General features: G+C 34.5%; 2 protein-coding genes across 2 annotated transcripts; both read right to left on the bottom strand.

Annotated features, from left to right (window-relative positions):
* Positions 1-8,130: 8,130 nt before the first annotated feature.
* LOC144233247 (olfactory receptor 10C1-like) lies at positions 8,131-9,072 on the bottom strand. The gene has a single exon (XM_077766077.1). It carries the CDS (start codon positions 9,070-9,072, stop codon positions 8,131-8,133), a length of 942 nt encoding a protein of 313 aa, XP_077622203.1.
* A 15,069-nt stretch (positions 9,073-24,141) lies between these two features.
* On the bottom strand, positions 24,142-25,077 carry LOC144233242 (olfactory receptor 6C76-like). The gene has a single exon (XM_077766074.1). The coding sequence runs from the start codon at positions 25,075-25,077 to the stop codon at positions 24,142-24,144; it is 936 nt and encodes a 311-aa protein (XP_077622200.1).
* Positions 25,078-26,602: the final 1,525 nt, after the last annotated feature.

Genomic DNA, 26,602 nt, shown 5'->3' with positions numbered 1-26,602 from the left:
GGCCATATGGTTTTCTGTTGTTACCTCCTGATATGCTCCTGTGTGGTAAAATACTGAAAAAAATTGTGAAGAAAATAATATAAAAATATGAGTAATTGTTATTGATTAAATATACTAATGGGGCACTTTTAAAAATGATTAATGTATGATAAACTCTATCATAAGCTGTTACTTTGCGTTTGAGGAAAAATATTTTCTACAAATCTGATGAAATAAACTATCTTATAAATTGTCTTTATATTCTGTCTTAGTTAAATTCATTGTAATGACATGTGGAAATGAACGTGTATGTGAAAATTCTGTTGAGAAAAATGTAGGTTCTTGTCATCTCTCTTCTAAAACCTGGGACCTGGGTGATGATATGACTAGAGTAATAATCTGAGCAAACCAATACACCAATAATTCAACACAAGGCAAGACAGAAAAATGGGTAGAGAAGTGAACCACAATTTAAAAATAAGATAAATAGGAAAAACTTGCATAACAATTTATCATCAGCCATTCCCCCCCCACACACATTATATAATATTTTCCCAAAATAATGAATGTAAGGTAACTGACAGTGAATGATGACATAGGTATCCGTTTTATCACATCCTGACATGCGAAGTAAATTCTTGCTTATCAAACTGAGCTGCTTTGAAGCATTTGGAGCCTATTGGAAATTTTTTATTAGGGGAAAATATGATTAAATAATCAAAGTAACTATTAAAAGGTACACACCATTTCTCTGTACTTGAAAGCTGAAACTATGTATTTATGTCCATAGAACTTAACTTAGTTCACAGTGCTTTTTTATCTAATTGATTTACTTGAGTATGAGAATGTTAAACTAGGTAAAGTACTAAACTAATGGAAGTAGCCTCTAAATATAATAAAATCTCTTGGAGAAAAAATAATTTCTGGGTCCAGAAGAATGTCTCAAAATAATTTGTAATACAGTGATTATTATAAAAGTTTATCACTTATTAATAAAGTTAATAGCAACTGTTATTTTATGGTTTCTCAGTGTCAGGACATGAGCTAAGTGAGTTTTAATAATGTTTTACCCATTTAATCACCACAACCTATAAACATAATCAAAAGGAAAATAATTTGTTCTTCTGTTATTGCATTATGATTACCATATTATAGATGAGTATATTTTGAACATAATTCCATAAACAAAATCTCAAAATCTCATTTATGTTTATTATAAAGGGGATGTTTTGCATTGGAAGATATATAAAGGGGTTTCTCAAGTCCTCATGGACAATGAGCATGCATATCCAAAAACCAGTAGCAGAAAGAAACAGAAGGAACCTGACAGTATTGTTCAGCCTACTCGAAAGGTTATTTTCTTTAGTTTTTATTCCAAGTTTTTATTTAAATTCCAGTTAGGTAACATACAGTGTAATATTAGTTTCATGTGTAGGATTTACTGTTTTATCACTAACCACACCTAGTGTTCACACCTCCCCTCTACCAGCAACCCTCAGTTTATTCTCTATAGTTAAGAGCCTGTAGTATAGTTTGCCTCTCTATCTTTTTTTTCTTCCCTGTTCTCATCGGTTTTGTTTCTTAAATTCCACATATGAGTGAAATCATACGGTATTTGTCTTTCTCAGACTGACTTATATTTCTTAGCATATTACACTCTAGCTTCATCCATGTGGCAAGTGGCAAGATTCCATTCTTTTTTTTAATGTTTATTTATTTATATTGAGAGAGAGAGGGAGGGACAGCAAGTGGGAGAGGGGCAGAGAGAGAGGAAGACAGAGAATCTCAAGCAGGCTCTGTACCGTCAGTGCAGAATCCAACGTGGTGCTCGAACCCACAAACCATGAGATCATGACCTAAGCCAAAATAAAGAGATGAATGTTGAACCAACTGAGCCATCCAGGTGCTCCAAGATTTCTTTTCTTTCTTTCTTTCTTTCTTTCTTTCTTTCTTTCTTTCTTTCTTTCTTTCTTTCTTTCTTTCTTTCTTTTTTGATAGCTGAGTGATATTCCATAATACCTATGTATACCACATCTTCTTTATTCTTTCATCAGTCGATGGACATTGGACTATTTCCATAATTTGGTGATTGGTGATAATGCTGTTATAAACATCATGAGGCATGTACCCTTTTGAATCTGTATTTTTGTATCTTTTGGGTAAGTATCTAAGTGTGCAATTGCTGAGTCATGGGATAGTTTTATTTTTAACTTTTTGAGGAAATTCCATACTGTTTTCCAGAGTGGTTTAGTTTGCATTCCAATCAAAAGTGTAAGAGGGCTCCCCTTTCTCCACATTCTCACTAACATATGTTGTTTCCTGTGTTGTTAATGTTAGCCATTCTGACAGGTAGGAGGAGGTAATTCAATGTGATTTTCATTTATATTCCCTACTGAGTGATGTTGAACATCTTCCCATGTATGTTTTGACCATTGTCTTCTTTGGAAAAATGTCTGTGCTTGTTTGCTGTCCATTTCTTAACTGGGCTGTTGCTTAACTGGGCTGTTGCTAGATACATGTTTGACAATTTATATATATTACTTAATTTATATAACCACTCTCTGAAAGAGTATTTTTACCCCCATTATAGATGCCAGGAAACTTAAAAACAGAGTTGTTAAATAATTTCCCAAGGTATTTAGGTACAAAAGTGTGGAGCTGAGATTTGAAGTGTAGCTGTCTCATTTAATGCCAACATATATAATATAATATTTCTTCTTTCCTATATGCCCTCTTCTCTCTGTATATATAATATTGTGGTAATATGATAGCAACTGTGTAAGTCAACATTTTGAGGTTGGGAGAAAAGGAATTGAAAACCTATGACAGAAAGACTATCCCCACTCATTCTGATTATTCTCCTCATCTTCAAAGAACTTATATTAAAGAATGTTAAAATAAATGGTTTCTACTTGCCACTTTACAATGGTGAGAAAGCAGAGCAATCCTTAGGGATAAACTGATAGTTTGTACCTTTTGACCAACATCTCCCCTCCCCACCCCACCCTGCCTCTGATCCTGGCAACCGTCATTCTACTCTGTTTCCATGAATGAGTTCAGCTTTTCCACATTCCACATGTAAGTGAGATCGTATCTTGACTGCAGGCTTATTAAAGGCTCTGAGCCAAAACCTCCCAGATAAATTGAATTTCAAAACCACAGAAATTGTGAGGTAATCGATGTTCCTTAATATTTTAAGTATTGAGGTAATTTGTGACATAGCAATAGACATTAGCAATTGGTAATAGTAATAGATAATTATAATCAATAGATTGTTTGCTGAGAGTTTTATAAAGAATGATTGTGATATACAATCAAACCCTTTATATGCACCAGATGAAAAGATGATGTAATTTTCAGTGTTTAATCCCTTAAAATGGTGAATTATATTGGTTTGCTAATGTTAAATTGATCCGTATATATTATCATTTTTATGCATTACTGAATTATTTTTCCTAATATCTAATTTTGAACACGTACATTGATGTCCAAAAATAACATTGGTAATATTTCTTCCTTCTATAGAATTTATTGGATTTAGGTCATACTAGTGATTCTGCTTGATAAAATAATTTAGATTAACATCTCTTCTATTATTTATACACAAAAGCAGTTTGTGAAAGACTTGTTCCTGTGTGTATATGTGTGCATGTGTCTTTAATTATTTGGTCAAATTTTCTGGTGAAGGCATCTGGGTCTATATTTTGGAGGAGAATTCCTTTGAATACCGTTTCATTCTTTTAAAAAATATTTGTCCAATTCAGTTTTCTATTTCTTCTTAAGTCAGCCATAGAAAATTATATTTCTTCCCCAGAGTTTTAAATTTATATTCATCTACATTGTTATCTTTTTACAACACTTATTCTTTTTTTAAAATCTGGAATACCTGAAAGGAGATAACTTATATTTATTATTTATTTTTGTTATTTTTATTTACTATTTTCAAAGAATATTATTCATTTTATTTTCGAAACATATCTTGCCAGATTATTGGCAAATCTTAATTCTTTTCAAAGAGTCACTGTGGGTTCCTCTAACACTCTCCTCTGTACATACATTTTGTTTCATTTCATTCCTGATGTTTTCTTTGTAAGTTATTTCTTTCCATTTTCATTGAGTTTAATCTGCTATTGTTTTTAAAAGTGTAGAGATGAATAGATAAGCCATTATTTTTTGATGTTATAAAAAATAAATACATAAATTTAACTTAGATATTTTATGAATTCTGGATTAATTGTTTGAAAAATCAATATGGCAGGAAGAATAATGGCTCCCTAAAGATGCCCATGGTCTAATCCCCAAAATTTGTGAACATGTTAAATCATATAAAAAAAAACACGTTTTGTAAATTTCAAAATGCTAGAGACTTTAAAATGGGGAGATTATCTGAGGAATGTGATTAGGCTCAATATAATCACTTTAATCCTTAGAAATGACTTTTAGAAGGTTGAGAGTTCAAGCCCCACGTTAGAAGTTTACTAATAAATAAAGCATATGTGTCAACTATCCTCAAATTAAAAAAAATTAAAAGAAAATATAGGCCTCAGTTTAAGATACACAAATAGTAAGTTACACACTTTTCACATTTACATGTCACTTTCATATGAGATTGATTTGTGTTCACCATTCTCTAAGAGCTTGAGATCCTTTGGATTAACTCACACATTTAAATTCTGAAATTGAAATCTATGGACCAAATCTTTATTCAAGAGCCACTAAACAGCCTCTCTTGCTGATGTGTCTTCATTGTTTTTTCAAAATGAATTTCATTAAATGAGAATTACAATGTAGTCTTTTGGAGATGGGGATCTATGTCCAGTTTACATTTCAAATCTGCTACTTAGCACAGTGCCTGCCACTTCATAGGTGAACCAAAAAATCTATAGGAAAAGAATCACTGATGTATTTTCAGGCAAATCCAAAAATACAACAAGTGGAAATTTTCAGCAAAAATAGTTATGGTGAATTACTTACAAGATGACAGCATATATAGTTAGGGGATGTGTCGTACAAGGTGACTTTAGGAATTAGCAAGGAGTTAGACTACTGCAGAGTGACAGTTGGACACTTACACAGGGAGCTTACACAGTGTATTTTATCTGAATTTTGTATATGTGTGTGTGTGGGTTGAGAAGTGATATTCATTTAGGAGCAGATAATTTAGAAAAACTCCATTGAAGTTTACCTTATGTTTGGATAAGGCAATTGTCATAGTCTTTTTGTTGAGATCTTATAGAACTTTCATTTAAAAGTTTAGAAACCAGAGGCACCTGGGTGGCTCAGTCAGTTAAGCATCAGGCTCTTGATTTCTGCTCAGGGCATGATCTCACCATTCATGAGGAAGAGCCCAGCAGGAGCGTAGAGCAGAGCCTGCTTGGGATTCTCTCTGTCTGACTGCCTTTCTCCCTCGATCACTCCTCCTCATGCTCTCTCTATCTCTCTCTCAAAATAAATAAATAAACACTTGAAAATAAAATAAAATAAAGTTTTAGAAAACAAAACAAAAATCTGACCTAAGAATTCAGGAAAGCACCTTTTACAACTGAATTTTTAAAATTCTTAATATGATACATAATTCATTAATTGGTACAGGTACGAATTAAGATAGATCAAATACATTTGTTATAACTTGTTCTTTGAAATATTTAGATTTGTTTTTACCTATTTTAGAGGTAGATGTATTCAAGGGAAGATTAAAAAGATATTTTAAACTATTATTCCATGTCATTTCATTTTTATTTGGTAAATATAGGTTAAGGAATAGTCCTTTAATTATTGCAAAGGTAGCAGGAAACTTTTTTCTTTCTTTCCAAGAAGGAACTAAGACTAAGAAGTGCTGAAGTTTTCTACCTATTTATTATACCCACTGCTCCTGCATAGATTAACCTTAAACACTTGGGGGCTTTTCAAGGCTTTTTGCCCCTCAAAGTTTTCCTTAGACTTTTGGGGAATCATTCTCATTGTGTTAATTTGTAAGTGTTTTAAGTTTATATTTATTTAAGAGTTGGCTCTACAGCAAATACAATATAATTACCTTGACTGATTTCCATAGTTTTGTTAACTCATTAGAAAACATTCAAAGAGAATGTGATATCTCTACCTACTAAATTGAAATAACCAAGTGGTGTCACATCATAAAATATTTATAATGGTGGATACTCTGATGAACAAATACTTAAAGAGCTTATTGTATGTTTTGATTTTTTTTTTACTCATAGCACTAAATGAATACAAATAGATAAATAGTAAAAGTGACTAATTATGTTCAGTTTGAGTAATGAATCTTGGGAAACGTTTCATTGGAAAATTCTAAAAAATAGACACATTTATATACAGCTATGTGAATATGTTCTTCTTTTAAATTTTATTTATTTATTTTTAGAAAGAGAGAGAGAAAGAGGAGAAAAGAGAAGAGAAAAGGGGCAGAGAAAGAGGGAGAGAGAGAAAGAATCCCAAACAGGCTTGGCACTGAGACACCCAGGTGTCCCTCTGTGAATATGTTCTTGGGTCTTATACCTATAGCCTTCCTAGACTGATTAATTTAAAATGTTAAATTTCAGGGTGTCTTTGGTGGCTTAGTTGATTTAGTGCCTGGTTCTTCATTTTGGCTTTGGCCATTTTAAGTTCCAATGCCAGATGCTATCTAGATGCCACAAATTCAAATTACTGTTCCTGAGAGCATTTCCAGAAGTCTGCTATAGTTAGTAGTGAAGTAGTAGTGTCAGTGTTAAATTCCCTAGTATCAGCTCTCGTAAAACGAGTTATGAGAATAGATGTCTATGTACACGGATCTATAGCACATTTTAGAATTGTGTTTTATACTATTTCCCCCTAAGAATAAATTGAGTGGCCATTTATGGTACCTGACATAGTAATGTGCAATTTAGAGGCTGTCTTCCCTTGCCTGTATTACTTATCCAATTCTTTTTAAAAAAATTTTTTACATTTATTTATTTTTTGAGAGACAGAAAGAGACAGAGCACAAGTAGAGAAGGGGCAGAGAGAGGGAGACACAGAAACTGAAGAAGGCTCCAAGCTCTGATCTGTCAACACAGAGCCCAATGCGGGGCTCAAACCCGCAACCATGAGATATGACCTGAGCTGAAGTCGGCCGCTCAACTGATTGAGCCACCCAAGCACCCCTATTTTTCCAATTCTGAGCCCCTTCCAAATATATTACTTGTACTGGTATTCAGATTTGACTATACAGTGTAATAAGACTTCAATAAAAATCAATGATTATCTCTAATTTCTACAAAATATCACTGAATATTTAAATTATTTTGGTCCCCTCACTTCTCCAAAGTTGGCATAAGAAACCTGCATTGGATTAAAAGTTATTTTTTTTAATATCTTATGGAAGTCTTGCTCCTCATGGTTCAGGGGTCAAAATTGTATAGTTTATTATCTAGAATAAATGGGCAGTCCCTAAAGGAAATTATATTCCAACACATACATTGAAAAAAAGTTTGCAATGAAAGTAACAAGAATGAATGTCACATGGAAAGAGATTTCTCTGAAACTTCAATTCATATGAAAAACCAAACACTAAGTGAATAAGAGCAAAGGAAGAATCTAGTTTGAATAATGAATCAGGGTCCTATTGGATTTATAAATTAGACACTTTAAACAGTTAGAAAGTTTAAATATTTAGAGTTGTGGCATAGTGTATATTAATCACTAGTATTTATTAAATGTTGATGTTTAAGTTGCATGATTATTAAGTGTAGAGAGCTAAGAAATTAAAGGAAAGTACTCCACTTAGAGACTTAAATTCTAACAGCCTGTATTTGACACTAAAAATGCACTAATTACATTCTTATTTATTTTTAATTTTTCCCACAAGAATATATTATGCTCCTCAGTAAAATGGTACTAAGTATACTAACTTTAATCCTAGTACAAATGTAAAAGGAAAAAATGAATAGGGTCCAGGAAATAGGAAATGCTTGCTATTTATTATTGATTGAATAAAAGATAAATAACCCAAGATCCTACCATATAGTTCCCTTTTGCATAAACACATAAAATATGTACAACATATGCGTGTGTTTCCTGATTAAATGCTACAAATACTTTAAGGACAATGAATATTGGTAGAGAGATTATAAAACCTTGGGTTACTTATCTGGAAACATCTAATTGGTAGGTTTAGGCCATTTGTCTAAGATGATTCTTCTGTGTTACCCTTTGAAAGGCTTCCTTTACTTCCTTGTTCCTCAAGGTATAGATAACAGGATTCAGAGCAGGGGTAACCACCGTGTACATGAGTGCAGTTGCTTTGTCTGTTTCTGGAGTGTGTGCACTCTTTGGTTGGATATAGGTGAACAAGGCAGTGCCATAGAACAGAGAAACAACCAGGATATGAGATGAACAGGTGGAGAAAGCCTTGCGTCTGCCAGCTGCTGAAGGGATGCTCAAGATGGTTACAAGAATTCGCAGGTAGGAGCACAAGATGAGCAAGCAAGGAGTCATGATGAAGATGACAGAGACAGTAAACATCACAATCTCATTGTGGGAGGTATCAACACAAGCCAGTTTCATTACGGGCATGATGTCACAGAAAAAGTGCTGAATCTTTCCTGTTCCACAGAAGGGAAGACTGAAGATCCAGGTGATCTGGGCTGACTCCACCACCACCCCGGTGGTCCAAGACACCGCAGCCAATATCAAACACACGCGAGGGCTCATCAGGAGAGTATAACGCAGCGGGTAACAAATAGCTACAAAGCGGTCATAAGCCATGGCTGCTAGCAGGCAGCATTCTGTCAGTCCCAAGATGGCAAATATGTACATCTGAGCTGCACAACCACCCACACTTATAGTCTTATTTTCCATCAGCAGATGCACCAGCATCTGAGGCACCACGCTGGTGATGTAGCACATCTCCAGAAAGGAGAGGTTAACCAGGAAGAAATACATGGGGGTGTGCAGGGAAGGGGTGACCGAGATCAGGGAGATGATGACGAGGTTTCCTCCCACAGTAAACAAGTAAACGAGTAAGAACACAACGAAGAGCACAGGCTGTAACTCTGCTAGAGAGGAAAAAGCCACAAATGTGAATTTGGTGCAGAGGGACTGATTTCCACTCATTGTAGGCTCAGAGCCAGACATCTGTGGAGATAACAGAGAGGAGATAACCCTGAAGGAAATCGAGCATGGTTGTCTATCAAATCCCAGCAAAGGAGCACTCCTAGAATCAGTGGTCTTACATGAGAACATAGGTATTTGGATTTCTCTTACTAAATCTTTCTAAATAAATCCACAATTCAGATGGATGCAATAATTCTTCCTGATTTTGCTTTCTAGCTCTTATGGTGTTTTCATAGAGATTTAAAAAACAAACAAACAATGGTTTTAAGTTACATAATCTAATTTTTTGGTTTTATCTTATTGATATTCTAATCCTATACACAGGGTGTATGTAAGTAATATATAAAAGTATTCTGGTTGTGAAGAAGTTACACAAAACTTAAGTGTAGAGAGTAAAACATAAAGGTACTATATTCAGATTCCGAATTCCACACTTTTTTTTAAGCCACAATTAAAGGTTTAGAAGGGAGTATATTTCCAGCCTTTTATCTATTACTTTCCCACATAGTTTTACTCATTTATATTTGAAAAGAATAATCCAATGATTATGCAGCTAAAATCCATGGAAACCAAAACTAACAGAATCTCCTTTCTACCAGCTCAGTAACATTTTACAAGAAATTGTGAATAAGAGAACATACCTAGAACCGCAAGGTGAATTTTCTTTTCCTTATTGGTCTTCTAGACCTTTGATGATTCCAAATTGTTGATGGGATAGGGAGTATTTTTATTCTGACTAAAGACCATAGGGATTGTAGTCACTGCACAGCTTAATTAGATTTCTCTCAAGAGGGATTTCTTCAGAAATAACAACAATGAACTTCAATGTGCCTTTGGTTTTTATTTTTTAATATGTTTTCCAGATATAATTTTTATATCTGGAACTTTAACAGTTCCAGTACTTACTTAAGTCTTAAGGTGTAAAACAAAAAATGTCTAATGGATTTCCATTATGTAGTTGAAATAATTATTGGTGTTAAGAGTGTTTGCCATAGGGGTGCCTGGGTGGCTTAGTCGGTTGAGCGTCCGACTTTCGCTTAGGTCATGATCTCACAGTTCGTGGGTTTGAGCCCCGCGTCGGGCTCTGTGCTGACTGCAAGCTCGGAGACTGGAGCCTATTTCAGAGTCTGTGTCTCCCTCTCTCTCTGACCCTTCCTTGCTCACGCTGTCTCTCTCTCTTTTTTTCTCTCTCTCTCTCCTAGAAATAAATAAAAATATTTANCCTTTCTACCAGCTCAGTAACATTTTACAAGAAATTGTGAATAAGAGAACATACCTAGAACCGCAAGGTGAATTTTCTTTTCCTTATTGGTCTTCTAGACCTTTGATGATTCCAAATTGTTGATGGGATAGGGAGTATTTTTATTCTGACTAATGACCATAGGGATTGTAGTCACTGCACAGCTTAATTAGATTTCTCTCAAGAGGGATTTCTTCAGAAATAACAACAATGAACTTCAATGTGCCTTTGGTTTTTATTTTTTAATATGTTTTCCAGATATAATTTTTATATCTGGAACTTTAACAGTTCCAGTACTTACTTAAGTCTTAAGGTGTAAAACAAAAAATGTCTAATGGATTTCCATTATGTAGTTGAAATAATTATTGGTGTTAAGAGTGTTTGCCATAGGGGTGCCTGGGTGGCTTAGTCGGTTGAGCGTCCGACTTTCGCTTAGGTCATGATCTCACAGTTCGTGGGTTTGAGCCCCGCGTCGGGCTCTGTGCTGACTGCAAGCTCGGAGACTGGAGCCTATTTCAGAGTCTGTGTCTCCCTCTCTCTCTGACCCTTCCTTGCTCACGCTGTCTCTCTCTCTTTTTTTCTCTCTCTCTCTCCTAGAAATAAATAAAAATATTTAAAAAAAATAAAAAGAGTGTTCGCCATAATAATCTTCTTCAGCTCCTCTAATATTCAGTGACTATTCAGGTCTTTGTGACATTGGAGGCATGGCACAGGGCACAAAAAAGCCTACATAACACCACAGATGGCTCTCATTTATCTATTATCTGTGTGTAAATTAACAAATAAAAACCTGATCTAGGAAATTCCAAATTTTCAAAACAACTAATTGAAATAATTTGTGGAAAATGTGAAAAATGTGGTTTCTGCACTTCCTCAAGAAGCGGAAAAACTCATTCAATCTGAAATAGCCTCATTCTTCAAATATTTTGTTTTCATTTTGTTTTTTCAGTTTCATGGAGATATAATTGAAAAATAAAATTGCATATATTTAAATTATACAGGGTGACAACTGCATATGTGCACACATTGTGAAATAATTACCACAATCAGGATAATGAACAGATACATCACCACACATTATTATCATGTCACGTGTGATGCCAAAGCTTAGGATATGCTGTCTTAGTGAAGTTCAAGAACACAATGCAGTAGTATTAACTAATGCCATCGTGCTATACATTAGATCCCCAGAACTTATTTGTCTTCTAACTGAACCCTTTGATCAACATCTCTCCAATTCTCCTACCCTCCAACTCCTTGTACTCTCTGCTTCTGTGAGTTCAAATTTTTTAGACTCCAGAAAACAGATCAGATAGTCCTTGTCTATTTGTTTCTGGCTTATTTCACTTAGCATAATGTCCTCCAGGTGATTTGATGTCACAGCTGGTAAGATTTCTTTCTTTTTTATGGCTGAATAATATCCTTCTTTGACATTGGTCTTAACAATGATTTTTCGGATATGACACTGAAAGCCCAGACAAGAAAAGCAAAAACAAATACTTGAGGTTACATCAAATAAAACGGTTTCTGTACAACAAAGGAAAGACAGCTAAGAGCATGAATCAGAATGAAGTTATTTATGAGTAAATAGAAATTAAGAAGTGAAAGGAACCAATGGAAACATAACGTAATACACTTTAGTCTCATCCTTGTTGTTGCAAATGGCAAGATTTCATTTTTTGATCACTGGGTAATATTCCATTATACATATATACCACATCTCCTTTATCCATTCATCAGTCAATGAGCATTTGGGCCTTTTCATAATTCGTCTTTTGTTGATAGTACTCCTATAAACATTGTAGTGCATGAGCCCCTTCAAATCAGCGTTTTTATGTCCTTTGAATAAATACCTAGTAGTGCAATTGCTGGGTAATAGAGTAGTTCTATTTTTATTTTTTGAGGAACCTCCACGCTGTTTTCCAGAGTGGTTGCACCAGTTTGCATTCCCACCAACAGTACAAGAGGCTTCCCCTTTATCTGCATGTGTGCCAACTTGGTTGTTTCCTGAGTTGTTATTTTTAGCCATTCTGACAAGTATGAAGAAGTATCTATCTCATTGTGGTTATGCAGCATGAAATAAGTCAGTCAGAGAAAGGCAAATATCACTTCACTCATTTGTGGAATTTAAGAAACAAAACAGATGAACATAGAGGAAGGGAAGGAAAAATAAGATAAAAATTGAGAGGGAGCCAAACCATAAGTGACTCTTAAATACAAAGAACAAACTAAAGGTTGCTGGAGGAGAGTTGGGTGGGGGTAATGGGCTAAATGGGTGATGGGCATTAAGGCGAACACTTGTTGGGATGAGCACTGGGTGTTATATGGAAATGATGAATCACTAAATTCTACTCTTGAAACCATTACTACACTAATTGTTAACTAACTTGGATTTAAATTTTAAATACAGATAATTATAAGAAAAAAGAAAACCAATGAGAGCAACAGATGGGAGAGGTCTGGTCATGAAGAGGAGGAGAAAGGCAGGATAAGAAAACAAAGGGCAGGATAAGATTTTTATTATTGTTATTTATTACATGTTAAAGATGGAATCCATGAGCCTGTTTAATAGCTGGTGTGAGGGAACCATCTATAAAGCTTTTCCTTCCTCATATAGGAAACAAAATGGTATAACCTTTAATTTTTAAATTAAATTTTACATTAAAAATTTTAAATTTTTTTATTAACTTAGAAAACTAAGAATATATTAGGGTAGAACAATTACAAACAGATATTTACCATAATAAGATCTGTGACTCTAGCACTTATAGTGTTTGATTTGAAAGAAAGATTATATTAACTTACCACTTGTAACAGTAGTAAGATATTCTTTTATTCCCTTTAAAATTTTATTTGAACTTTAGTTAGTTAACATAAGTGCAATATCGGTTTCATCAGTAGAATTCAGTGATTACTTACAATTCCCAGTACTCATCAAATATTAACCTTCTTAATAATAAGGTCAGTGATGATGATGATGATGATAAATGGTCAATGAGAGTAACTAATATTTTGTGGTTACCATCTGCTAGATACATGTTTGACAATTTATATATATTACCTCACTTAATTTATATGACCATTCTCTGAAAGAGTATTTGTATCTTAAATACACCAGAAAACTTAAAAACAGAGTTGTTAAATAATTTCCCAAGGTATTTAGGTACAAAGTTGTGAAGTTGGGATTTGAAGTATGGCTGTCTCACTTAATACCATCAAATTCTTTTTTCTTTATTTGTCCTCTATTCTCTCTATATATAAATGGTGGCTCAGTGGGTTAAATGTCTGACTCTTGATTTTGGTAGGTCATGATCTCATGATTCTTGAGTTCACGCCTCACATCAGGCTTGCACTAATGGTTCAGAACCTGCTTGGGATTCTGTTTTTCTTCACGTGTTCCCCTCCTGGACTTGTGCTGGTGCTCTCTCTCCCCCTCAAAATAAATAAGTAATCTGAAAATATTTTAAAGTCACACACATTAATATTTAAAAAAGAATGTTTATTAACAAAGTAAATACTAACTAACCAAACAACCAACAAAGTAACTGTTAAACATATACAACCAATCAAGATTTTAAATTATCTATGTTCATAAATAATTGGCCCACCACTCTGAATTCTCACTTTATTCTTTTTAGACATTAACCATCAAGAAAGATATTTGCCAGTCCTACAGCACATAAGATATCCTGTCCCAGGCCAATGATGGTGATAGATGCTATTTGAATGACCAACATAGAAAATACTAAAAATCAAAAGTTGCTGAGAATGTGAAAAATGGGAATTCTGATAAACTTATCACCATTGCACAGAATAGTTTGATGACTTCTTATAACTTCATATATATTTATGACCCTGTCGTATAGAAATTCCACTCTTAGATATTTCCCCAAGAAGAATGAATATAAACGTACAAATTTAGAAAATATAGCAATTTATGAAAAGAGTCTATGGAAGCACCTGATACATAGTAAACTCTATCTGAGAGTTTGATAAGTATAATTGTGAGAATAACAGAAAATATAGATTGGATTCCATAGGTCAAAGGGTATGCTTTAGTTATGCTTATATTATGTTGTGGGTAAAATGCAAAATTAATTTTTTCCTGTAAGATACCAGCAAATATTTTCATAAGTCATTCATCTGTAGCATATCTTGTGTGACAATCCATGGCTTATTGCAGGGAATTTATAATACAATTACCATGTTTTATATAGTTTCCTTAAAATTGGTATAAGTCACAGACCCCCAAATCTTTGAGGGTTTTTTTTAAGCTTATCATCCTCAATTTATAAACTGATTTTTTCTTTAGAGTTCCAAAATGTAAATAATAGAGTCATTATTACATATGGAGAAACGATCAAAAGGATTGATTTGATGAGTTATTCACCCCCAAAAAGCTAAGATTTTCATCACTACCAGTAATTCCACAGTTTTCTTTGGAAAAATATTTTAATCATTGTTTTTATGATGGTATTATTGACCTTTTTTAGTTGTAGTGAAATATATTTTGTAAAGAGTTTTTCTTATGTGTACTATTCCATAGAGCTCATATATATATGCCCCCATATTGTTATTTACAAGCATTTCTGGAAATATCTACTCCAAACATCCTTCAGTTTGAGTGTCTGAGGATGTTCTCAAAGGCCAAACCTGGTATTCCTAAAAAAAGAATTGGTAAGATAAGATACTTTACATATTATCCAAGCCTGTCACATGTATGAGAACTGAGGTAAGAAGAAAGAGCAATCAACATGGTTGATATTTCAATGTAGTTTCAAAATTCTATCTTGCTTTATTTCAATGGCAGTCAAGTCAAATTAGCAAATTCAATCCATGTAGAGCATTGTTTTACATTTATATTTAACATTTGGGAAATAACACCATCCCAAGGGAGTTTTAAATTTGGTTAGGATCAAAACTTAACAGTGATTAGTAAAAATGCAATTATGTAATAAAGACATAAAGCAAAATGTTCATTGCCAAAATCAATGCCACAAAACGCACATACATGCACATTTATAATCTCTTATTATAAAATAAAATTGATAATGAGTGCTGTGGATTTTCAGGTAGTAGAGAGAATAAAATGTACTATTAAAATGCTGATTCATTATGGAATGAAACCCACACACCAGGTAGTCAGGTAATCATTATATTGAATTAAGATCCAATACACAGTAACTATTTCTCCTCCATGACCCTCATCTCTGGCACAAGTCTGTGGCACAGTCATGTGAACTTTCATTGTGTTATTACAATTCAGTGCATTCAGAAAGGAGAGATCAGTGATTATTTACTGACCACTTGCCTCCGGACTCCTCATTTTATGAGTCTTAGGGAAGGCAGAAAGCATTTCCCAGGGAGAAAATCTGAAGGTCATGCACATATTTTACCAGACTCCCTTATAGCTAGCTTGTAGGCATGTAAGCTAAGCTCAACTAATCAGATATTGACTTCTGACTTAACAATGCAAAGAAATAGGGACAGCGAGATCCACCTGAAGCCAGCAGGTCCCAGTGTCCACGGCCATGGACACTGCAGTGACAGTGGCAGTGCCCAGTGTCTAGTGCTGTCGCACAAGCTAGAGTTGTGGCGTCCAGGTTTTAGTTGTGGCCACATCACTGTGTTGATACAACGGAGTCTAGAGTATTAACTTGGATGTTCACTGTGGTCCTGACTGCTGCTTATTCTTGCATTCCCCTTTCCACTTTATATGTGGTATAGTTCTCACTATCTTTTAGTGTTTTTTTTTTTCCCCTGGAAAAATCACAAAACAAGTCAGTTTCATGTTTTTTGGTTTCCTTTGTTTTTGTCTTTGATTTAATGAAGAAGTCTGATGGATAGAAAACAAGTCAGGAAACAAGTGTCATTTGACAGAATTCATGTGTAGGTTCTTATCAAAATGGCTCACCCAGAATGTTATGAAAGGAATATTCTCAATCTAGAAGAAAAAAATTATACATACATATGTATATATGGAATATATTGATATGTAGAGACAGAAGTCGCTCTTCACCCTAAATTAGATGTGAATAACCCTCTATGTGTGTTTTAAGGGCATCTAGAGATGGTACAGAAGTACTTTTAAAGTAGGCTTTTTTTATGTGACCCTAAAATCTATTATGATATTTTTAATTTTTATATTAGTTGGATGCATTTTCTATATCTACAACCATTGACAAATTTTTGAAGAAACATTTGATAGAAAAAAAAGACAATTTGTTAAAGCAATTTTTAAAATGCTAATGTGAACAAAAAACATGCATGAATAAAGCAAACGAATTGGGTATATGATATATGATAAGAGACTAATCAAAGCAAAGGTATCAGGATCTTTGTCCTTCTTGCAGGGAATATATTATAACCAGTATATATGTATATTATAACAAGTATATATATATCATGATACATTAAAGCATTAGGGTGACTCAATTGTTATTAGATCATGACACATTATAGCATTAGAGTAATTCAATTGTTATTTCACAAGACTAGATTAAGTGTTATTTATATCACATGAGGAGATAACATATCAAAGTAGGAAGGCATTGTACTCAGGAATATATCAACCAAAGGGAAGTTTAAGAATGAAATTGATCTGTTTCCCTGAGAAAACATTAGAACCATTAATATGTGTGTGACAGTGTGGTGTCAGGCAAGCAATTAGTGGCTATCTGGAAGAAATTCAAATTGCAAAAATATTTTTTCATATTTCTATTTTGCACTTGAAAGGTTTTATTGATTATAATCATTTTGAGGCATGGGTGTATTTAGCATATATCCATGTTCCATGTATGTATGTATGTATCTATCTATCTATCATCTTCATACATATTTTCCATTACTTTATGTATATGTACTGAATATATACTGAACAGTTTGTTTGTGTACATTATTTTATACAGTCATTATTTTATAAATCTATTTTTTAAACATATATTTGGTAGAAGATTTTTTCATCAACAAAATGAATTCATACTGAAGATTTACACATATAAATTGGAGAATACCCATCTATGTAATTCTTTAACTTGAATTTGTCTATATAATGTTTTAAAACATAGGGTTGAAATAAGAAAATATAAAGGTGTCATTTTATTTAACTGTGTAATCTTAACATTCTAATTTGGTGCATGTTTTCCTTGCTTCTAAATATTATTACCTACTTTGTAATTTTTGCATGTGTATCCTCATGATTTACTCAGAAATAAAATAATAAATTTTCAGGGAGAATTACAAATTTCCTTTAAAATTATCCCATGAGTAGGATATGTGACAATGAAATCTATTTCCTTAACTGAACCCTTAGAAGGGCCTTTGAGATCAGTATATATGAAATATTTACTATGAGTCAAATATTTACATAAAGTCTCTTAAAACTGTTTGTGATTTGTCAATCTCATCTTTCTCTGTGTTTTAGCATCTTTGGCTTGCTGAGGAGAAAAGGAATAGTTCTTTCAAAGACATTTGATCCCTTATAATAGATTAAGGCAAATATTATGTTGGGATAGCTCAAGCCTACCGAAAATTGATATAAATAAGGTTCAGGTAAAAGACAAGATTCAATTAATGCATATCTCTAGGATTCCAAATATGTACTAGTCACTTTCATAAGTCCCAGAGATTCAGCATTAAATAAAGTCCTTCACGTAGTGGAGCTTACACTTTAGTGATGATGCAAGACAATAAACACATAGCATGTTAAGAAATAGTCGAATTTAAGAGTGGTGTGAACAACAACAACAACAACAAAATCTAAGTATAAAATATCAAGCCAGTTAAGGTGTTAGACAGTGAGTGAGTAGTGGGCATCTGGGATAGTATGATCAAGGAAGCTTCCCCTGAGGCATGCCCCAATTCTGAGATCTCAGTGACATGAGGGAGTTAGTTAGGTAATGTCTGGAGAAAGAACATCACAGAAAGATGCAAGAGCCGTTGCGAAGGCTTTGAGGTGACCATGGGCCTGGGTGACAAAGAAATAGCAAGAGATCCACTCACACAGACCACAATGAATAAGAAAAATAGTGAGATGACTTCTAAGAGCAAGGGAATAGCAAGGAAGGCTTGGCAGAGGATTTCAACCTCCTTACATACTCTGTTTCTTCTTTTTACCTGCTAACTTGACAGATCTTTGTTGGGACAAAAAGGCAGGCATTCCTGAGGATTTTGAAGCAGCCAAATTCTGATGACCCAGGGACCATTTCCCAATGGGTCCTAAGCCTTTATATTCTCTGATTTAGCCATAGAAGGAGCTGACTTGAAACTAAGGTAGAACTGACTCACCTGTTTGAGGTAGGAGAGGGTTGGTGATGGCTACATTTAACTAGTGATGTATAGTCTATTATAGCATCGGTCTAGCTTTCATTTTGCTGTTGACAGAATCATGCACACATTCTTTTTAAATAATATTATGATTGGGGCACCAGCATGACTCAATTGGTCTTTGGCTCAATCATGATCTTGGGTTCAAGCTGTGTTGAGGCTCTGTGTTGACAGCTCACAGCCTGGATTCTGCTTCAGATTCTGTGTCTCCCCTCTCTCTGCCACTCTCCCGCTAGCACTCTGTTTGTCTTTCTCTCTTTCGAAAATAAATGAACATTTATAAGTAAGTAAGTAAGTAAATACATAAATAACATTATGATTAATTTAACAAATACAAGTAAAAAATTTTAAATATGACAGTTCAGCATGTATACATATATTCAGCAGAAAATGTTACACCATACTCACAGAATTAGGACTTAAAGTAAATCAAATCACACTTTCTTTTGATTTTCCACTAAGCCCATTCCTAATTCCCATGGACTCAGTTTTCTGAACTTTCCTCCTAAATGCTTCATAAACCAGCAAACATGCCCACTACAGAAGAAGACAGAAGCTAAACATGAAATTTATATACAATTTATGTAGAGATGATTTTACTTTGGATAACTAAATTATCCAGAAAATTTTAGGAACACTTTTCTATGTTCTTGTAACTACAAATGAACCCTTTTAAAAAACTCAGTGTCATAACAGTAAATCTTTTGAGTAAAATATATTATTCTCATTTAAAACTTTTTCGGTCAAGTATTTATTATTGGATCATATATACATAGGTTTATGTATATATCACATATGGTTTGTTGTTATTTTTCTGGGACTAGCACTAATCTTTATTATAAAGGTTTACCATCTTTTATTTGGTGAAAGAAATATGTTTGATACAAATTTTCTTCTTATACAAAAATTCTGATCTCGTTCATCTTTTATTAACACAAGATGAGGTCACTTACTAATATATAAACGTTGTTTTGCTCTCATTTTTGAATGCTCATTGATTTATCAATACAGTATTTCTAGAGAAGAGTTAAGATGGAGGAATATTAGGAAGACCTTATACTTGCCTCATTCTTTGAACCCAGCTAGATAATTACCAAGTCTTTCTGAACACCTAGGAAATTGCTCTTGGGACTGAGAGAACAAACTGCTCAACTAGAGGGAGAAAAGAGGCTACATTGTGGGAAGTAGGAAATGCAGTGGTGTGATTTGTGGGAGTAAAGAATTTGAGGTGCATTGGAGGGTTGGGAGCCCTGATCATGGAAAGAGGAGAAAAAGAGAGAGAGAGAGTGATAGATTGAGAGAGAGAGAGAGAGAGAGAGAGAGAGAGATTGGGAGAGAAAGTAGTATGCCTAGGATTGCACAAGAAAAACATTTCCTCAAAACCATTGACTGGGAAAATGAGAGGGGTTGATTATCCTGTTTATATAACCAATGGAGCTGAAAGTCTGACATTTTAGAAGTCCATAGCATAGCTGGAGCCTGGCAGTCTTAGTGGTACTACTGTGGATACGGAGGGCAGGGGTCCAGGAGGGGACAATTTGCTCTGAGGATCCCCTGGGTCATGCTGGGATGAGACTGTTCCCCTTCTTGGAGATGTGGCACTGCCCCTCTGTGGACAAAAGAGCTAGTGGATGCCATTGAGTTGCCCTGTTCACTAGCATAGGATCAGAGATCCCTGCTGAGTGTAGCTAACCTGGAAATGGGCTTTTGCAATGATTTTCCATAAAATCCAAGCCTCTGCCTAGTCATGTGACTTTTTCTTGGACAACCCGGCAATGCTCATAGTGTGGTTGACCCTCTTCCAGAAGATCAGCATGGATCCGTGCCATGCCACATCCCCCAAATTTTGAGTTTTGAAAACCAGATGGCAAGCCTGAAATAACACACAAGACCAGTACACTGTGGTTATGCAGATGGTATGGATAAGACAGGCTGAATTCAGGGATCTGACAGAAACCAGGGACACAAAAAGAGAGATTGTTTGGTTTCTGTGAGGGCTTCCTGAACAATGGTGTGCAGGGCCTCCACTCGCAGGGAAGAGAGCAGACCAACACTATTTTTCACTCCTCACATCTTCACAGCTAGATTTCAGTGAGTGGCACAGCACACAAAGCGGAGGCTGGAGGCACCTGCACCAAACCCCACACCCTGTACTCTGAAGCTGTTTCTGGAGTAGGGCAACTGGGCCTGAGAGTCAGAGCAGCAGACAGCCCGCTTTCCCAGAAGACCAGCACAAACTCCCTACATGCACCAAGTCTACTAACCATACAGTGAAGAAAAGCTTCACCTCTAGAGGCAATAAGATCTAGACTTTTCTAACAAGCAGACTAAAACATACCTAGTCAAAACTTCCAGACAGTGGAAAAAGTCCAAACACGTCCAACTTTAGGGAAGTGGAAACTCTGCAGAGGACTGACCTAAGGGAAACACAATGAAAACACAACAACAGAGTGCACACAGCATATACTAGAAACGCTTCCTAAAAAGCCAGACATTGGATGATATAGGACCTCTTTGCAACATAGCCATTATTCTCGGGAGTAGGACACATAGCAGGCTTTCCTAACACAGAGAAAACAAGGACCCAGGCAAAAAGCCAGATGGAATAATTCATCTCGAAATAAATAACACAATGAGGTCACAGCAGGGGACTCCACCAAAAATTGCTAGACCTGATACAAAAATTAAGTTGCAAGATATAAAACCAATGTACAGAAATCTATTGCATTTCTATACACCAATAATGGAGAACCAGAAAAAAAATCAAGGAATCAATGCCATTTACAACTGCACCCAAAATAATAAGATACTTATGAATAAACCTAACCAAAGATGTAAAAGATCTGTACTCCAAAAACTGTAGCTTATGAAAAGAAATTGAAGACAAAGAAATGGAAAAACATCTCATGCTCATGTATTGGAAGAACAAACACTGTTAAAATGTCTATACTTCCCAAAGCAATCTGCACAAATCTTATCAAAATACCACCAGTATTTTCCGCAGAGTAGAACGAAACAATCTTAAAGTTTGTATAGTACAACAAAGACCCCTGAGTAGCCAAAGCAATTCTGAAAAAGAAAAGCAAAGCTGGAGGCATCACAATTCTGGACTTCAAGCTATCTGCAAAGCTGTAGCCCTTAAGATAGTATGGTACTGACACAAAAACAAATAGATCAGTGGAACAGATTAGAAACCCAGAAATGGACCTACAACTATATGGTCAACTAATCTTTGACAAAGCAGGAAAGAATATCCAATGGAAAAAAGAGAGTCTCTTCAGCAAATAGTGTTGGGAAAACTGGACAGCAACATGCCAAAGAATGAGACTGGACCACTTTCTTACACCATAAACAAAACTAAACTCAATGGATCAAAGACCTATATGTGAGACATGAAACCAACCAAATCCTAGAAGAGATCACAGACAAGTATTTCCTGAAATACTTCGCCTGATGGTATTGTGTAAACATTAAATAAAAACCTAATAGATAAAAAAATATAGGGAGTAAAATTCTTCTTAGTTTTCCTTTTCTCTTGCTTTCTACCTGAGGACAAAGCCACCAAGGGCCAAGAGGTACACATGAGGTAGAGAGAACATTTAGCAGATAGGACAATTAAAAAGACTCATCTTGGTTATGAGTATAGGAAGTCCAGCCTGAAATTCCAAGGGATGCTAGCTTTTGTTATTTTTGGTTACTGAAAATGAAAAAATGAAGTTGGTATTCATACACTCTCATTTTTTCCCCCCTTTTTGGTTCTGTCTTTCTTTACTCCGGCTTCATAGTGAGGTATACATGTTATAATTTAATAGATCCCTGAAAATTCTGGATTTATTTTTTATAGCTGTAATTGTAACAGAAAAGAATATTCTCTCTAACATTTACAAAAATGTATTAAATTGTATTTTACTGAAATGACTTTGTCTCATTCCCAACACTAATTTGTTTGTAGAGAGAATATGGTCATTTGTAAAACCCAGGATAGAAGTGTAGCCTTGAACTAATCAGGGAGTCCAACACCTTGATTGGCTAACAGTGGTTTATAGACCTATATACCATCTATGAGAATCATTCTACCTTTAGAGAAAGAAAAAAATGAAATTACTGAGGTAGATATAGAGACAAATGTGTTTGTGTATGCATGTGTGCGAGAGAGAAAGAGAGACAGCAACAGAGAGAGGCTGAGAGGGAGAAAGAGAGATTACCTTGGACATACAAAAACAATTATCTACTTCAAGACAATTTGATTCTATGAGTCAATAGCAGGTCATATGGTAAAACTGTAAGAAGCATCCTACAAGTACATAATTGCTATATCACAAAGCTTTCTAGATGTTTAAGTGGTATGTCACATATATAGAATGACAAGACACTACAGTAAACTACAATACCAGTCAATGTAACCTGCTTGAGTATCTTATTGCACCTCTACACCCAACCCCAAAACTGAAGCCATCATCACTTTGGTATACATGTAAACCACTCTTTGTCACAAACTGACTGCAGAGTGCTGGTACCATAGACGTAACCTCTGGAATGAAGCAGAAATGAATTTAAATTCTATCTCTCTTACTAGTCATGTGATCAGGAGTAACTTACTGTACCTCTTTGCAGTTCATTTTATTTACAAGATAAAATCAGAATAATTTATGCTACAAGTTTTGTTTCTTAATCTGGACAGTATACTTATACTTATTTTATACTTTCAAATTAGCCTTAAAAATCACAAAATAAAATAACTGGTTATTATTAAATTATAGATGTAGGTTCTAAAGAAAATAGTTATAACATAAATAAGGAAAAGCTGCTAAAGTATCACGCGATCTCTCTATACAGCGTTTTATTCTTAACCAAAGTAGCCCAGATTTAGTACATTCATATGAGTCAGTATTTATTTACTTATTTACTTATATAGAATAAAATATAGTAGAAAATAAATATACCATTTTTTTATTACACTAGCCTTGTGGGTTGTCTTTGCAATTCTCAAATCAGCATTTTAATCTCAAATTTCTATTTTTAAACATATTTATTGAAAAACAGTAAAGAATGTGTATCGAGACATAAAAAGCCAAGCAAAGGATAAATCCCAAAGATGACACATCATTTAATTGTTTTGAACTTATCAAGATTTTACAGAAAATCAAATATAAGAACAAAATATACTGCACAAACATGGAAATAATTACATCTCCATGACCTAATGCATAAAGTTGATTAAAATAATTTTTCATATATTTGCTACAATTAAATGGAAGAAGAGGAGAGGAAAAGGTCAAATTTGAGAATGCTTATAATGGAACGGAAAAATAAAGTTTCAGTGTTTTGAACAGTAGGCATTATTGAGAAAAAAAAAAGCCAATGTAAATATCATGATACTTCAGAAAGCAGTGAAAGAACAAGTATGATTATATATTGGATGACAGAATGGTGACATTGGGTCCAATATAAACACTTCCTTTGCAATTTGCCTTATAAATTTCTTTATAAGCCTCATTATGATTCTACTTGGATAAAGACAGAACTCTTTTTAGCAAGTTCTTAAATGCTTGCTTCACCGGCTGGTTCCTTAGAGTGTAAATAAAAGGGTTCAAAAGTGGTGCGACTGAGGTATTGAGAACTGCCACTCCCTTCGTTAAGGATATCCTCTGTTTGGCCGAGGGTTCTATGTACATGAAGATGCAGCTGCCATATGAGAGGGAGATGACAATCATGTGAGAAGAACATGTGGAGAAAGCCTTTTTTCTCTGGTTGGCAGAAGGGATTTTTAAAATGGTCAGGGCAATATAGGTGTATGATAGAATCACTAATGCCAAGGTGACCAGCAGAGTCACCAAAGCTAAGATGAAACTCATCAGTTCCAAAACATGTGTATCCGTGCAGGAGATCTGCAGGAGGGGAGCAGTGTCGCAGTAGAAGTGATCAATGATATTGGAGTCACAGAAGTCCAGGCTTAAACCTAAAATGAGTCCTGGAAAGATGATGAGGAAACCAGTGATCCAAGAGCTAAGGACCAGCTGGATACAGATTTTGTTGCTCATGATGGTTGTATAATGCAGGGGCTTACAGATGGCCACATAACGATCATAAGACATGACAGCCAGGAGATAAAATTCGGATGCTCCAAGAAGGAAGGCAAAAAATAACTGAGCTGCACAGCAGTTATAGGTAATGGTATTGTCTCCGGTTGCCATGCTTACAAGCAATTTGGGGATACAGACAGTTGTATAAGAAATTTCTAAGAAGGAAAAATTTCGGAGAAAGAAATACATAGGGGTCTTGAGATGAGAATCCAGCAAAGTGAGGGTAATGATGAGTAAGTTGCCTGAGATGCTTAGCAAGTAGGTGAGTAGCAGGAAGACAAATAGCACAATCTTCACTTTTGGGTCCTCTGTCAATCCCGCTAAGATAAATACTGTCACGGTCGTTTGGTTTTTCATCCTTACCTCCTGTTATGCTTCTGTTCTGGTAAAAATACCAAGAAAAATCATGTAAAGGCACCAATTGTAAAATATTCAGATAACAATGTCAAAATATTAGTATTTGCTATTGATTATGTATACTAATGGGACATTGTTTGAAATGCCTAATATAAGATAAACTATAATGAAAAGCTCTTACTTTGCTTTTGAGGAAAGAATTATTTTCTACAAATCTGATGAAATAAAAAACTATCTTATAAATTATCTTTATATTTTGACTTAGGTATATTTATGGTAATGAGATGAAGAAATGGACATGTATGTGAAAATAATTATTTCCTCTTCTCAATATACAAGCACTAAAATATCATACTACTTATGCTCGCCTGATAATTATATAAATATTGCCTCAAAGAACTGACTGTGAGTGCAACAGAGAAGCAAGATTATAGATATATAAGTACTTATGATGGATGAAAACAGAAATCAAGCTTTAGGTTTAACATAATGCTGGAAGTAATTCAGTAGGACAACCAGAGCTCTTCAGTGGTTTGGCCTTTGCCACATCTACTCAGATAATCAACACTCTATCTTGGTCCTATCTGATTTTCATTTCTATAAGTCGATGTAGTCTGTTTTGTCTTTATTCCATCTCTTCATTTTACCATCTCCTATGCCAATCATTAAATTTATCTGATTGCATAGTAAACCTGACTTGAACAGAATTAAACAGATTCAGTGTTTCTTCTGTTTACAGTTCTGAAAACAGGAAGAGAATCACAAAGTGAAATGCAAAATAAAGTGAATAAGGATTCAGAATAAGGATGATGAAAAAGGGAAGAAAAAGATAAAAGAAATAGAAAAGAGGTAAGACAGTAAGGGAAGAACATAAATATAAATATTTACCATTAAGATTGGATTTTCTTCAGATGAGACAATGACTTGTATTTAGCTCTTGGCTTCTTACCTGATGTATAGAATGAGTTACAGCAAAACTCTAATTTACCTCTACCTAAGAAATTACCAAGAAGAAACTGTAGTGAATTTTATTCAGATGATCAGTCACTTGGCAAGTGTTCAGACACTTGCAGTAATACTGACTACCTCCAAATTATATGGTAATCAAGAGCTTAGCCGATTCAAATGTAGTTGGCTGTGTGGTTGAAAATTATATAAGGTCTCATTAAGCTAAATGTCATGAAAACTCCTAGGTATAAACATTTCATCCTTTGAGGGCAAGTTTCTTCTTTGATGACTTCATTGATGCTTCTTTAAGGACTTCTCAATATAAAACATTTATTAAACAATCTAATAGATCCATGGAGAATGGATTATTATACACTAAGGAGTCAAAGAAGTATAAGTCAATGTCACTGTCTATTGTGATTTATCAACATATTGAGGAGACAGAATTTCTGCATGAATATAGCAATGTATAATGTGCCATAAATTTAAAGGTATAAATATGACTGCTTAGGGTAACCAAGGGAGATTAATAAGAAAACATGTTTTAAAAAAAGATGGAGCCAAAGCTAAGCCTTGG

The sequence above is a fragment of the Crocuta crocuta genome, unplaced genomic scaffold (genome assembly GCF_008692635.1).
Source record: "Crocuta crocuta isolate KB4526 unplaced genomic scaffold, BGI_CrCroc_1.0 scaffold245, whole genome shotgun sequence".
Classification (NCBI taxonomy): domain Eukaryota; kingdom Metazoa; phylum Chordata; class Mammalia; order Carnivora; family Hyaenidae; genus Crocuta; species Crocuta crocuta.
The sequence above is the reverse complement of the archived record's forward strand: the minus strand, read 5'-3'. Positions and strand labels throughout refer to the sequence as shown.